Below are 16,592 nucleotides of genomic sequence, written 5' to 3'. Positions count from 1 at the left end.
CTCGTGTTCATTTTTTAAAGCTTCATTTTGCACTATAAACTGTACACACATTGTTTGTTCAAAAAAAAGTGTAATAACAGATTTTTACCTTACATGATGAATAATTGTGACTATAATCGCGATTACAACATTGATAAAAAAAAAAATAGTAGTAGTTCACCCCAAACACGACTTCACAGGTTGTATGACTTCTATGGTTGCTTAAATCGCCTGCGATGAGTCGCTTGAACATAGTAGCGCTTTTCGCTCGCTTCAGCACTTCGTCTACCCCAGTGGCGTGCAATAGTATCCGTCTGCGGAGCTGGAGGCTGCACTAAGGGGGCTGCACACTTCTTTTTTTCAATAATAAATAAATATAAAAGCTGAACACACAAAAAAGGAAAATTGTGTTTGACTCCTGCCGTCTATAAAAAAGTGCTGTAAACGTGCAACTGTAGAAGTGCACAGCGCTCTCGCTGGATTCCTCTTAGTGCAGCCTCCGGCTCTGCAGACACACCCTTCTTATGTCGACGGGGGGCGGATGTGAGGGGAAATTCATTGCCGATTGGACGTCACGACAAAGCGTCAACTCGAAGTTGAAGTTGCGTGAAAAGTTCAAAACTTTAAGCGACTCAGATTGCGCGATTGAGTCACGGAGTCGCGCCAGTCGCTTGACGGTTTAAATTGAATTTGAACGTAATCTAGTTGCCAGAGTCGCGTTTGGTGTGAACGCACCTTCAGACTGTCGTTTTTCTATGTTGTTCTTGCTGTTTTTTTATTTGCTTTGCTGTTATTGGGATTTTCCTGCTGGATTGGCATTGCACCTTTAGGACGTGAATGCAAATCGACTTTAGTAACAGCTCAAGGAACACCTGGTTTGTAAATTGATCTCCAATTGGCTGAATAATACAGTCAAGATGCCCTTTTTTCTACAGCTTGAACACGGAGCCAAGAGAAGGCGCAGACGTTCAGAGTCCTCTCACGACACTTTGAATTACAGTTACCATTTTTATTAAAAATAACTTACAGCTTCTAATTTTCCACAAGAAATAGTCTAAGACGCAGAAATAAATTAAATAATAAATTAAGTATTCTTGTGATAATTTCTCTTTTTTTTTGGCAACATGTCATTTCCCTCAGTTTTACTGCAGATCACTTTAATCACATCAGTAAAATGTGATAAAAAAATACATTTTACCCTATAAATAATACATCTGTCAAATTTTGCGCTGTAAAAAAAACAACAACAACAAAAAAACAATTTCACTGATATTTAAATGTCTTTTTTGGGCACGCTCATATTTAAACATCACATTTGTGAGGCTTTCTTCCTCGGATCCAACTGTGCCACATAAATACTGAGATAACAGAGTTAAGCTTATCAAGATGCTTTTTTTCCAACTACCTTTCTGGAATGGGCACACTAAGAGGAATATTTATAGCTAATAAGTAGCAGTAAAGTGGTTGTGTGGGAGCGGCAGCTTCAGCCGTCAGCGCAGTGATAGTGGGAGGGTTTGGAGCCATTAAAGGAATATAAAACGTGGACATTTAGTGAGTCTTTAAAGATTTAAACCACAAAATGCAATACTCCTCTAATGTCTTGATTTAAGGAGTGATGGGAAAAAAAGATGTTGGAAAAAGTAATAAAAGCTTGTATTGGTCAGATATCATCAATGATGAACCTGGGGACATGTCACTACAGCTTATGATAACAGGCATTCCTCTTGACACTGCAGGACCTTTTTAAATTTAATTTACAACAGGGCATCACTTTACAACACCACGGTGTACGCAGACAAGCTAAACGAGCCTAACAGGAAACATCTGGAGTCCACTGATCTGCACCGATGCATGTTGGAGCCACAAATCAACCCAAGTGCAAAAAAACATCTGATGCAGCCTGACCAGTGTGTGAGCTACAAGGACCAGGACTAAACAGGAATAAACAGGAAAACCAGCGAAACGGAAATGTAACAAGAATAGTCACAAGCTGTGAGTAAATGTACCATGGGGGCAGGAAATCCATGCCAGTTATTTAGTCCAACCGTCTATTAGCTGTGTCTGTGACAAACGCTGCTTTCCCAGGGTTCTGTGGTGTCAGCTGCAGCAAACAGGAGCCAGCAAAACAATCCAAAACTCTAATATTAGTGTTGAGGATGCAGACTTTGTGCCTTCATTGGTTATTATCATCAACATAATTCTTACCGACTTCATGTTCAATTCTCATAATGAGGAAAAAGCACACAGATATTTAATGACATCATTTCAGACATTTGATGAGGGATTTGCAGCAATGTTGGCAGACTGTACCTACTCATAAAGCTTATTTTTTTTCCCAAGGTTAGCTCATATTTTGGACTCAGATTTCCCTGAGTCTTAACAGACTCCTGGCCAGAAAGATGCTCTGTTTGATACATACACATGACATCATCTCACACTGACTCCAGCTGAAGGCTTTAGGGATATCCAATGGAGAACTTTTATTCTTTAGATACCAGTACTTTCCTGTATCCACAGAGGACCACTTTGGTTCTAGTCTTCAGTTTGTGATGTGCGGGTGGTCTTGTTTCTAAAAAGTGAAGAGCATGTAAAAACCTGCACACGCCTCCATCAAAGTCACCTGTTGCCTTTGCATGTGTTGGCTAAACCAGTGTTTCTCAACTGGTGGGTTGGGAACCGAAAGTGGGTCGCGGACAGCTGGTCAAAAATAAATAAATACTTATTGTCTCTTATGTTGGACTTGTCTTTTATTTTAAAAGAACATTTTCAGGCATGCTGTGAAACGCATGTTGCACAGGAAAATATGTACATTTATGTTTTCAAAAATATTATATTTGTTTGTTTTCAACAGCAATTTTTGAAAAACTAAATTTGGTCTGTAGATTTCTAAAAAAAAGTGGGTCATGATTTAATGACCCTGGCAAAATGTGGGTCCCAGGGTAAGACCAGTTGAGAACCCCTGGGCTTAGGCCTGCACGATTATGGCCAAAATTATTTTTTATCAATATTGTAATCACAATTACTTATCATCTGTACTACTTTTTAAAGAAAAAAAAAAAAAAAAAAAAAAACTATATATGAACAGTTTACATTGCACAATTAAGCTTTAAAGGTGCAGTCCGCGACCTTCAGATCCCTCTCTCCCCCTCCCTCCCCGCTGCTCTCTTGCCCTGCCTCCAAACTTTCCAAAGTCCCTCCCTCAGAGGAGCTAACAAGCTAACGTTTGCCCGACAGCAACATCACAATAATATAACATGCTCTGTTAAAAGCATATTACTGCAGCGCTTCTCTCTCTATGTGCACACACCTCAGCAGCAACAACTCACAAGTGTCACTTACAGCAGCCCACATGGAGGCTGCTGTGCGCACATGAACAACACATGCACTACAGAGTTCTAGTGTAACAATTACAAATCAAAAATAATGTAAATCAAGCAGCAGTAATTACCTTTCAAGCAGAAAAGTCACCAATTCCATCTTCTACTCCTCCAGACCATACACTGTAAAAAAGACGGCGCTCTAGCTTCTGGGAAAGGGGCGGGGCCTGTGATATCCTAGCTCTGATTGGTTGTTTTTGCTTGGTCGCGGTGCATTCTGTCAATCTGCCAAAGGCAGCAGGAGCAGCAGGAGGGACTCAATGAGCCTGTTTTTTTTCACACAAACTACTAAAGTTTGATGTAAAGCTGTCCTTACATAGTGACAGCTTTAGTAAATATGAGTTGCAGACTGCACCTTTAAATAAAAATGATACCCAAAAAATAAATTAACCTCAGAATTTTAAATGTACCAAGGGTTAACTGAATAAATACACTGTTACAGAGTGCTTTCACGAAATGCAACTCATTGGAAACAATTACAGCTCACAGTTCTCATCATTCCACCAATTACTCAATACTACTGCTGACTAATGGTTAAGAAAGAGCCTGATATGCAGCAGAGCCCACATTTTAAATGTGGGCTCTTTGTGATCACAAACAAAATTTGATTAACTATGCAGCCTTAGCTGGGCTAAACATTTTTGCTGAACTAACACAAACGCTCAGTATCTGTAAATATCTTTGTAAAGGGCACAAACGCTAGCTTAAAAAGGACATTATTTTCCTGACTTTGAGAAAAGGTGAAGAGAGGAGAGAGAAGGAAAGCTGTTAGAGAAAGGAAGGAAGCATTAGTTTGGGCGTTCTGCAGCTGTTTGGTCACGGTGTAGTGTTTTATTTTCACAAGAGGCAGGATGTGTGTCCTCCGATCTTCGTGGAAGCCTTGTTAGGTCGAGGATCACTTGGGTTTTTGGTGTCACCACGCCCCAAAATGCGCCTCAACCCAGAGCCCTCCTAACCTAACAACCTCTTGGCAGCTATTCAAGAAAACAAGCTGACTCAGCAGAGGAAAATGGTGTTCGCTGCCAAGACTATGGGTCGTAATTGAGAGGTACAACCACATGTGGTTCGCTTTAGTAATGTAGTTTCAAAAACAAAATAAACCTTAAAGTCATCCTGATTCAATCACGGCACTTCCATCATCACCACCTTTGACCTCAAACAAAAGCTCGCATTTACTCCAAATGATCTCTGACATGTTTCTGATGTTATAAAATGCTCACCTTCTTCTTCCAGGCATTTTCATTGTCTTGAAGCTGATTGAATCGATCAGCGAGTGATGTCTGGATCTGATCGGAGGGCTTGGACTTCTTCGGCTTGTCCCTCCGTTTACTTTCACCACTTGTTAACTCTGCAAGTCTGAGAAAGGACAAGGATTACATTATATTCACTAAAAACACGAGCTGTTACTACACACCTGTGAGTTTCTGATGTCATGGAGGTTTATTAGATATAGTCGAGGGTGTTCTCACATTGAGGGGCGGATTCACTAAAGGTTTAGGGGTATTAAAACGTGTGCAAACGTCACTACACAAGCTAATAAGCCGTACAAACCCCATCGAATCAGGAGTGTGTGGCTGCTGCTGTAGGTCGTAATGTGCCCTCAATCCATTTAGCGCGTTTCCCTCTGATTAATGTGCATAGTAGGCAGAGCTCACATGGTGAGCAAAAAAATGGGAGGAGGACATGCAAATAAATTAATGCAGGGGACGCAATGCAATTCATCAAACCTAGACTTCATTGCTGCCTTTGTTTTTATGTATATATTTAGCATGGCCCACAACCAGATGGTAACTGTCAAATCTTTTTGTGCAGTGATGACAGCAGTGACATTTGTGAGGAGAAGGGGCAGGGGTGAGGAAAGATGACCGAGGCATCTTCAGATCTCAAGTTAATATATTTGGGATGAATTAATTCACAATTTTAAGAACGTGTGTCTGCACCACTTCTACACGTGCTCCAGTCATTGCTGCAATCTTAGTGAATTTCTCAGATTAAGGGAAGCAACTGGTTTACCACCCTTTATTTCAGATATTAGTGAATCCGCCCCTCAGTGTGTAGGTCATTTACTCTTAATAACCCAGAGGATTACCCAGGTTAAGTCCTGGAGGGGCACAAACCTGCAAAAACACGCCGACTAGGCGCTCTGCAGAACGAGGACTGAGCAACGCTGACCAAGTCAAAAGCATTTATTTTAATATCTAGTCTGGCAGAAACAACAGCATGTTTTTAATCTCAATGTTACTGCATGATTAAATGGGGGTGTAAAAAAAAAAATATAAAATTAAAATTAAAATATGAAAAAAATAATAATAATGCAGAGTTGCAAAATGAGAAGAAAACCTGTACCATTTAGTCTCGACCTGCACTTAATTGCACTATACTGTTACTTTCTGTTTCTGTTGTAGTTCAAATGCATTTTTTTGAAGAATTGTATTCCCACTGCCTATTATTATGAGGACTATTATGCCTAAATATATAGTAATTGATGTAAACCTTATTATGGAGAAATTAATAAACTTCTACCTTCTGCCTTTCGAGCATGTAAATGTTCTGCACATGAAATACATTGTTAACAGTTCACCTTCAACGTTTTCTTTTCTTTTCTTATTATTTGTTCTTTTTTCACATGGGTGATTGTATTTTGTTTATGATGACTCTGTTTTTTTCTTACACGTTCAGAATAAATAAATTAAATTCAATCTTAGTGCTTATTTGACTCCATGTCCAGTCAATATAAGATTTAAAATAACACTTTATGCTGAGAGTTGGTCACTGATAGAAAGGAGGGTCAGAATTAGATAAACTTTTGCTTCATTGTGCCCCTTCTCAAACTGAAGGATACATATGTACAATTTGTGTTAAATCTATTTCTACCTTGTTTTTCATTGTTTAGAGATTAAAACATATGTATTCAATGTTTTGATTTTGATTCTGTCGTGAGGTTTGAGACAAAGAATGAAGAAAGAAAGAGAGAAACACTTTTCATACCACATGTTTACAATGCAAACTTACTTTTAAGGTTGCAATGATTATTCACACTGGCAGAACTTGAAAGTGTGAGTAAATATTTAAAGAATGTGTCACAACATTTCTGGTCACTGTGCTGAAACTCTTTGTGATAATTCTGACCTCTGTTTGAGAGATGAGCTAAGACTTCCATCCAAGCTGCCCTCCAAGTCCTCGACATCCTCCGACACAGACGAGTTTCTCCCCAAACTCTCGTCAGGTGAAGGACTCCTCATCTCCTCAAAGCTGTAGCTGCTGCTGCTGCTGCCCCACCTCTGCTGTCTGTGTACGCTGAAGCCCCCTCCGTCAGTGACATCATCAGTTAATGCATCATCCTCTTTGTTGTGATCACCATTGACCTCTTCATCCATCTCCTCCTCCTCCTCCTCCTCCTCCTCCTCCTCCTCCTCTTCCTCGCTCTCAGGGTGACTCAGGGTGACGCTGCTTTGCCTGACTGGTGCACGCTCTGGCGCCGAGCCCTCGCTGTGGTCCGACTCCACGCTGGTGGAGCGGCTTTTCTTCAGGATTCCCTTGATGCCTTGGGGCCCTGAGTCCTGGCGCTGCAGGGAGAAGGCAGAGTGGTGGGGAGGGCTGGGAGGGGGGGAGGAATCTCTGTCAGACAGAGGCCTTGAAGACTGATGATGAGAGGAGAAAAACAGGGAGGGAGAATAAAGTCACTGCGAACCGCAACGCTTTTAATACATTTCAAAGAGCTGAAGTCTATAGTGAACAATCACAATTCACTTTCCTTTCCTTGTCTGACATTCAGTCAGATGAGCAAAATAGATGATCGCAAGGACTAAGAGAATTATAGGATAATAGATGGAGCAAAGAAATACAAATGTCGAGAACAGCGAGAGGCAAAACGTGCTTAATAATAACAGTCTTTGTTGAAATCCTAAGCGCAGGTAACTGAGAACATGTGCTGCATGGATTAAAGTCCAAAGAATTTTTTCTAAAGATAATGATAAAAAAAAAATGTTGTGCCCCTTTAAATAGCAAAACTCACTGTTGGCGTACGTACCAATGCTAATAACAGCAGCTGGAACAACAGCCCATATGAAGGGTTGAAGGTCAAGAAGCAGCGCTGATTTAAGAGGAGATGAAGGACGAAGAAGGCTGTGAAGCCAGCTGAGTGTGAAAGTGCAGCCCAAACCTGGTGGTCCGCTTTAATGAACACCAGAGTGCATGACGTGTGTGTGTGTGTGTGTGTGTGTGTGCGTAGGTGAGGTAATCTACTCTATCGAAAACAGTTAAAAATAAAGTGCGTCACGACTCGTGTGTGCAATCATTTGCATTGGCAATGCCGTTCTTATTGCTCTTTAAGTTAATTAAATAAATGTAAGAAAAAGCTAACCTTTTTTTCTTTGGTTACATACTGGTACTGTTCCATCGTTGAAACTCCATCTGTAGACTCCTTCTCATCCATTGGGCTGCCTTCGTCCTTTGGAGGACAGCTGACGTATCCGCCCACGTGTAAAGATTATGGAAAAATATTTGTGTCAATTGGTTTTTACTGTGAACAGAAAAAAACTAAGAAAGACCACAACATTATCTTTATTCTTCTTATTATTATCTGTAATTCAGACAGGAAATGAAGAGTATGATTGTGAAACTGACTGTCCCAGTTGTGATAAGTGGTTAAACAAACAGAATGAGTGCATCGCTGAGGTATTCGATTGCTATCAGGCTTTGAAAATGGCATCTGTAGCAACACGACAACAAGCAGTGCAGGATTATCTATCTATCTATTATCCATCTTCTCCAACCAACTATCCAGACCTGGGTGCAGCAAGCGACCACGGCAGACTCAGACAAGGTATATCATGCCCATTTCACAAAAAGTCCAGAGATAAAACACACTTTTACTAAAATATGAGAAAGAAAACAAACGGTCTAAAGCATTACATTGTTGCCACAACTTGTCCAAACACAACGAGTCTCTACCGGCAATTAGAAATATGACTCAAGGCTTTATGATGAAAGATGGGCCAGAAAGGAAGCCGTTTCTACTGGTTTATTAGTTCATCTTGTCTTAAGAAATGTTATTGACAAGAACTCCAGGAGAAGGCAAACCTCCGCTAAGGGCAAATTCTCCTCTTTGCCATATATTGGCTGTTTAACAGTTCACTGATTCATTCAAATTTTAAAGGCTTGGAAGAAATTCCTCTCCAAATTATAAACACTACAGTGGGTCCAAAAGTATGGGCGCCCAATTTTTATTTTTTTTTCAAATAATTGCGATGAAATGCACAAACCGGAATCAATCCGGATGAAACTCAGTGGGATAATTGAGGAACCAACCTGATATAACCAAGTCAAACAAACTTAACTAAGTTTGAAATTCTGCCAATAATGATAGGTATTTTTCCAATTTTTTAAAACTGATTCAGAATCAGTATATTGATCCGAATCCTGTCCAAAATTTAATGGAATCTTCCATGACGTAAAGTCTATTTTTGGTTCAAATTTAGTCAAAATCTTTTGACAAGACTTTTAATCTTGCTAACAGACAAACAAACAAATAAACAAACACTGGCAAAGATATAACCTCCTTAGATGAGGTAATTAGATGTTACACATATTGAAATTGTTCAGGCTGAGCTATTGTTCCAATGCTGTAAAGCTACATCATTGGAAGCTACATCTTTTTAAGATCAAAGATAATCTTAAAAGTTCTCAAATTCTGCCGATTCCTCAAATATAACATCACACTAGTGACAGGGTTGTACTCACCTGTGTTTTTATTATCCGAGCACACACACACACACACACCAGTTGTTACAGCGCTAAGCACAGGCGGCAACTTCAATCTGCTGCTATTAACTACAATCTGGATTGTGTCACTGCGATAACCCAGACCTCGGCCCGGCCTGTGTATTTCTGCATGTACATTCATGTGAGGGGCATTAAAAGCCAAGCTCAGCAGGTTCATCTGCTTTACTTCAAAAACATAAAGGCAGCCTTTCAAACACTCTGTAATTACCTCAGTGCAGTATACAATCACTCGTGTTTGTGCGAGTGTGTCAGCTGTTGTTAAGGTATATAAACAACACACCCTACACATGTATAAGGATCACATAGAGTCAACTTAGTATAGACATCTTATTTGCCACACCCCAATGGGTTTTTAGTAGGGTGTAATAAATGCTGTGGTGGGAGACGCTCACCTGGTTGAGACTTGATCTTCATTAGCGCCGACTAACCTGGTCCGAACTCTATCACCAGCACACCTTTGGGTGCCTCCATCATCGACCCCCTCCGTCTCCTACAGGAAAAAAGCGGAAGCCTAAAGGTCAAGCCTTAGTCATGACAGAAAAGTTAAGTTCAAGGCGACATAAGTGGAATATGTGCAGAAGGAACGTGAAAGAATGGGAAGAGCTCCTCCCCTTCACTTGAAACTGTTAACCCTTACAACACACGAGTGGCTTTATGGCTTTCTACTGGTGGCAAAAGTACTAGTCTTCAGTACTCAAGTAAAAGTATAGATACTTGAATAAAAAAATACTCTGGTAAAAGGAAAAGTATTGAAGTTGCTCCCTTACTTGAGTTAAAGTACATGTTACTAAATGTACTTAAGTAAAAAAGTCAAAAGTAAAACCAATGCCCCTTCAACGGTTCTTAAACCAGCAAATTTCATATATTTTTATTTTTTTAAGAACTTGTAGGATACTGGTTGATGGAAACAAGTTAAATCTGTCTCCTTTGAACACCTGGAGAATTAAACACTCATAATAAATAAAAATTGTAAATAAAATTTGTCAAGAAAAAAAAAAGTGCAAATGCTCAATAAAACTCAGAGCATTTTTAAGAATTTGAAAATATTAACTATAAAATTAAAGGACCAGCCTAACAGAAAAAAGATCAAACTACCAAAATGTTGCCAGTAGAAAGTACAGATATTTGTTTCAATAATTAAGAAGTAAAATTTAAAGTTAAAAGTCACCAAAAAAAGGAATACTCAAGTAAAGTACAGACACCAGAAAAATCTACTTATGTAAAGTAACAAAGTATTTGTACTTCGTTGCTCGTCACCTCTGTCTGTCTGTGACCTCATTTAATCCAAGGACTATTTGCACTACATTTATCACGTAATCTCTTTTTCCTCGGCGGTATTACTGTAGTTTGTTTTACTATATTGCTGTAATCAAACCCACTGGCAATGCTCCAGCTAAGTGACTCACTATCAATTTTAACCCATGCTGCTACTTACAGAGCGGACACTTCCTCCAACTTGTGTCGTTCATAGAGTGTAATAAAGTAGAACTGCATAAAAGAACCTCCAAATGTGTCTTGGGACGTATAATCAAATAAACAATGGAGAACGTTAACAACGTGAAATTCAAATACCCTTTGAGGACAAAAAGACACTAGAAATGAGATAATGTTGTTTTTCATGTCCAAGTAAAACACTGGATGCTGTGATTCCAGCTTATTAGCATGTCATCTTTTGGTCAGGCTAGTTAAATCATGGAAATTGAATTCTAGCAAAGCCTAAAAAAAGTTATTCAATCTTTGTGAATTCAATAATTATTGAACATCTGCCCAATTTTGTCTCTGAAAAAACTGAAAATACTCTCCAGGTCATCCATTCTTGTTGAAATAAAGCAGACAAACTTTTTCAGTGCAGTTCTTTGACTTTGTAATAATATGTGTCCAGAGTCAATGTGCAACTATGTGAGATCTTTGTCAGTTACAGTAACACTTCTCTGCAACCCCAGGTTGACCTGCGTGAAGATAAGTGGGTCCCCTGCTGTGCAGAGATTACAGAACCTTCAACAACAGCGTGCTTTCAGTAGTTACTCAATCAGTGTAAAGAACAAGCTCTTTTTCTTCCCAGCGTGATCAACAGCTGCCTGAAAAACAGCCCTTAATGCACTTGGGAGGGATTAATCAGGGAATTCATATCATAAATGAGCTGTATTTTAAAACCTCCAACTTGTCCATCTTTACGCCTAAAAACAGATGTAGTTTAGGTTCACTCCTTCTTCGTCTCTCCTGATGGAGACCGTGACTCACTGTTACTGTAGAGGATAAAGGAATGATTCGTTGAACATGACGGAAATGGGAATTCTGCCAGAGTTTGTGCTGGTCATGTTGGACACCTTAAAACAACAGGGACCTCGGTCAGCACACAGGACAGGATGGGGAAGGTAAAACGAGATGTGGAATACAAACGGTAAAGCCTGCTATTTTCCAGCAGCTTCTATTCAGTTGGAATAACTTGCTGCCAACATTAGTTAATCTCCTGATGGTCAATAAAAAACCTGTGTATACACAAAAAAAATCAAACCAGGGTGCATCTTCTAGACCATTCATTGGTTTCCAATCCTGTCTCGGGACCACATTTCGATAGTCTTGGTCTTATTTCCAGCGAGATTCGTTTTGTCTTCTTTTTGAATGGTATGTTGAAGCTGCTATCTGGAGTTTCTGAGAGGATGTATCAATGTCCCGCCTTCAACAGCTCCACTTCCTCCCCCACGCCTCTACTTTTCTGCACACGCATCGCGGATCATAACAAGGTCACATTGATATAGGTCTATGGGTCAGGTAAGAGCTAAAATCATATTTACTTGTGACGCGGCATTGTTTCCGTGCACGGTTGCGCATTCACTTTGATTGACAGTCTCAAAAACACTAAGTCGAAGCCTATTGGCTGGGCGCACTCGGTGATCGTTTCAATTTGTATAGGGGTCTTTAGGACGAAGGAGGGACTTATATACATTATTGTATATGAATGAAAACCGGCAGTAGACCATAGTGAAAGACTAGTTAAGTATTTTTTTGCATTTCAAAAGAATCATACAAAAACATAAGATTTCTCAGAAACTCCGGATATCAGCTTTAAGTTAAGGTTTCGTTTATTCAAACAAGGTTTTTCAGGAAATTTGTATCTCCCGGCATGTGTCAACTGTCAACTGCCAGTCTTCATCAGAAGAGTTCTGATGATTGCCTTTGATGGTTCCTTTGAAGTTTCACTTGACTTCCATGTAACAGTCCCAGAGAGATTAATGTTGTCTTCTTTTTGAATAGTTAAGTTGAGGTTTTGTTTAAACAGGTCTTTGGTCTTGTCTCCAACTGGCCTAGAGATTTTCCATCAAGACCATTGGAGACCAGCACTGATCTGCTATTCTTCAACTTCATTAATGTGATAATGAGAGGAAGCACTTGGAACTGTTCCTGATTAAATATGTTGTAATTTGACTCCAAACCATTAGCATTAGCTCACTGATTTTTCGACATCAGTCCAACTTACCTCTGAATACTTACTCTAGGCCTCAATCACCTGACAAATAAATATCGTATTTTAAGATATTTAAAATTATTTGGGGCATGTTAGTGGCTTTTAAATACATAGAAATATATATATTTTTGCTAGACGTTACTCGAACCAATTGGTCAAGATTTCAGATGTTGTGCTTTAAGAGAGTTGTTTTTGTCAGTCAAATTTATTTAAAAAAAAAAAAACTTATTTTAAAGAGAGAAGATGCTCTTCTTGTTATCTTGGTTTTGGTCTTGTCTGGGTCTTGGTTCATTCTGGTCTTAAGCAAGTCTTGGTCTTGGACAGTGTGGTATTTAGTACAACACTGCCAAAGACTATGAGAACGGAAATCATGGATTTGACCCATTTTGCAAACAGGTGCAGGAGAGTTCAGAGCTGAGTGGATATGGAAGCGGAGCACGATTCCCAGAAAACTGAGAAGTCCACCAGCTGCATTGAGAAAATCAAATCACACTGGGAAAAATAATGATTGCATCTTGACTGTAGAAAAGATTTGGGATGAACGATGACATCATCCGTCTGGTGATGAACTGATGTCTAAAATCTGTGAGCAGGTTTAAGTCGTGCTATCATCTCTGTGGCTTGAAGATGACGGATTGGAGAGAGTCCGGTACTTGGAAGGCGGAGGTGGATGATGGTTACTGCAGATGTTTCAGGAAAAAGATCAACCAGGTGTGCAAGATTACACAAGAGTATATACAGTGCCTTTGAGTCTGAGTCGTGCATGTTTTCATTCCTTTAGAGCCTGTTGCACTGAATGGGTCAGAGGAGGTTGTGCAGTGCTTTGTAAAAGCTACTCAACTGTTACATTTACAGTTCATTTGAACTTCTTCCCGAAAGAGCAGTTAATTAAACCAATGTGAGACATTGTTTATCTTATCACCCGAGTAGTTTCGTCTGCAGTATCCCTTTAGTACAAAACACACTGCTAATGCTAGCAAATTACCCATCACACACAAAATTGTGTCAAGGTCTCATTGGACTTGGTTGAACTAAGTGACGGGAAGTAAGGCAAGGCAAATTTATTTGTATAGCGCATTTCATACTCAAGGCAACTCAATGTGCTTTACATGATAAAACATTCAATTGTTTAAAATCAATAAGAACATTTAAAATCATCAGTAAAATCAATTAAAATCATCAGTAAAATCATCATGACATCAACAACATGACAAAAAATCTCTCTCTCAATCAAATGCAGTAGAGAAAAAAAGTGCCTTTAACTTTGATTTAAAAATGTTCACATTGGATGCTGACTTCAGCTCTGCTGGCAGTTTGTTCCACTTCTTTGCAGCATAACAACTAAAAGCAGCATCACCATGTTTACTGTGAGCTCTGGGCTCCACTATCTGACCTGTGTCCATAGATCTGAGAGACCTGCTGGGTTCATACCCGACTAACATGTCACTGATGTATTCTGGACCAAACCCATTCACAGATTTATACACCAGCAGCAGAACTTTAAAGTCTATTCTGAGGCTGACTGGGAGCCAATGTAAAGACTTTAAAACTGGTGTAATGTACTCTGACCTCTTTGTTCTGGTTAAGACCCGAGCTGCAGCTTTCTGAACCAGCTGTAGCTGAGAAAATAGAAAGCATGAAAAGCATCATAAACAGACCTCAAAGATGATTTCACTGTAAAACCCAGCTGTGCAGTTTTATGATCAACCTCTTTCTTTCTTCTTCTTTCATTCTGAAATGGACACTTATGCTGCGCTCACAGCAAACGCGTTTCAGGCGTCAAGATTGTGCCTCACGCCCCTAGTTGGACGCTTGTGCTTACTGAATCAGACGCTTGTCACTGAGCGTCAAAGGACAATCTAGTCACGCGTCCAAACAAGTTGGGAAGAGAGCGCGTTGAGCGTGTTTGATTGTGTGTAGAGAAGTGTGGTGTTGGGGAATAAAGTTTGGAGTTCCTTGCTGAACACGCCACCTCCGACTCCCTTTCAACGGCTCTATGTTATCGAGAGACGTTGTCGTCGAAGGGCACCTCTGCGCCGTTTCTGGATTCACCAGAGCCGCGCTTGGACGAGAGTCGCTATCACTGCTACTTCCGTCTCTCCTGTGACCAGTTTGACGAGCTGCTGACCCGCATCGGGACACCAACTACAGGCGCTCTATTACAGCAGAAGAGCGTCTGTCAACCCGTCTGCGGTTAGTGTTTTTTTCCTATCATTATTCTGAATTTGTCACAGTTGGGGAACGCTCCTGATTGGTCGACACGCCGCGATATGCCCCGAAAGTTCAACAATCCCAACTCTAGCTTGAAATCTCAAAAAGCTTCAAAACCCGCAGGAAGGGCGGGACGCGCAGCGGGACCTCTCGACGCTCCTAGAAGCGCGTTCACCATATATTATGTGAGTCTTTTTTTCTTGATTTTCTTGTGTCTTTGTTGATTTCTTTGCATTTACTGTGTAAAAGGGATATTGTATATCCTGTTGAAACTAAAAATGACTGCCATTTGCAAATTATAATGACAATTAAAACGGTTCAAACCAAACTTTAAAACGTTGCTTTTTATAAAGCTGCACTTTTCTTTTTTCTTTTTTAGAAATGCACAAAACACTACATATGAAATTACACAACAGAAGTGTATAACATATTACAATTATTTACAAGTATTGTCTAATAAAAAAAAAACACTTACAATTCCTCCTTGAAAAGGTGAATCATGAAAAAAAATAGAATGATGAATAAGAATAATAAAAAAAGAGAGATAATTGAGATAAATCAATAAACAAACCATAATACAATTGTATATTAATATATTTGACATCATATTTAAATAAGTAAACAATAATAATTTATAATAATATCAATAATAAAATAAAAAACATAATTTATTATAAAAATAAAGGGAAATTATATATATTTATGTTGGACTCTATTCAAATTTTAAGAAGTATGCACAATTTGAGCACTACAATCACAGGCATGTACAAACGTAACCTTACAATCCACATTATAAAGGGCCTCCAGCCTCCGTACCTTTAACAGAGACATCGTGGACGCTCCACTCCTCTTTGCTGAAACCACAAGCCTTTCATCAACTGAAAGAAAGAGACACAAATATAATTAACCCCAAATTTATTCTCTGCGACACATGTAAAGAGTTGCCATATGTATTAGGTGTGTCTGGAGTAATAATAAAGTGCCGTTTGTAATGACAATTTAAAAGTACACGACATCCTTGTTTGATTTGTATAAACTAAAACATGGACAGAAAGTTCCCATTTTCTCACACAGTAAAGCGTTTTGGAATTGGAATCAGGCCTCACATAAAAAAATCATTACGTGTTCATAAGTGCTTTTATTATGTAAAAATGTAATGAAAAGCAGAAAGAAAAAATAGATCTCATGTGAGCAGTCAAATCAAAACCAGCTCAGAGTGCGCGCACACATGCACGCACGCACACACACACGCGGGCGCGCGCGCACGTTCGCCAAACAAATAGAAGTCATTAAATTTAATGATATCCAAAAACAGCTCTGTTTTCCTCAGTCAACACAATCACGTCAATCTACACAACTCTAAATCACTTTTTATTGCCGTCACAATGTCGTCTTTCAAGCCAAAACAAGAGCACTTCTATGACTGTTTCAGATTTCAAAAACTACAATTCTTAGCGAGTCTCCCATGCTCCCCTGCTGTCCAGACCTGAGCGTGATTTAAAGCAGATGATGATTGAGACTCCACTCAGATGCTGCTCTTATAGTTTTGACTCGAGTCCAAACTTTTTCCTCTCCATTTTTCAGCTGAAGTTGAAACTCATATGATAATCTCAAGAGATGGAAAAAGCCCCTCTTAAGTTTAAAGTCTCCTCTATGAGTGGGTTCATCCATCTTACAGCACAACGTAGACAAATTAAGATAGAGTAAGTAACGGACACTTCCAATATTAAGTTAACTTCAGAAAAGATTAAATTAGTAATAAAATGCTGCGATTA

At 39.4% G+C, this 16,592-nt stretch overlaps 1 protein-coding gene across 2 annotated transcripts in view; it reads right to left on the bottom strand.

Annotated features, from left to right (window-relative positions):
* The window catches only part of LOC114481274 (supervillin-like), a 66,580-nt gene that overhangs the window by 19,957 nt on the left and 30,031 nt on the right, over positions 1-16,592 (bottom strand). For both annotated transcript variants that reach the window (XM_028475959.1, XM_028475960.1), the window contains 5 exons: positions 15,634-15,695; positions 9,533-9,630; positions 7,720-7,819; positions 6,486-6,997; positions 4,577-4,712 (listed from right to left, as the gene is read on the bottom strand). In XM_028475959.1, coding sequence (XP_028331760.1) covers positions 4,577-4,712; positions 6,486-6,997; positions 7,720-7,819; positions 9,533-9,630; positions 15,634-15,695 — 908 coding nt within the window. The remainder of the gene's footprint in view (positions 1-4,576; positions 4,713-6,485; positions 6,998-7,719; positions 7,820-9,532; positions 9,631-15,633; positions 15,696-16,592) is intronic.

Source organism: Gouania willdenowi, chromosome 19 (assembly GCF_900634775.1).
Source record: "Gouania willdenowi chromosome 19, fGouWil2.1, whole genome shotgun sequence".
Taxonomy (NCBI): Eukaryota; Metazoa; Chordata; class Actinopteri; order Blenniiformes; family Gobiesocidae; genus Gouania; species Gouania willdenowi.
Note: the sequence above shows the minus strand (reverse complement) of the source record. Positions and strands in the feature narration are given on the sequence as shown.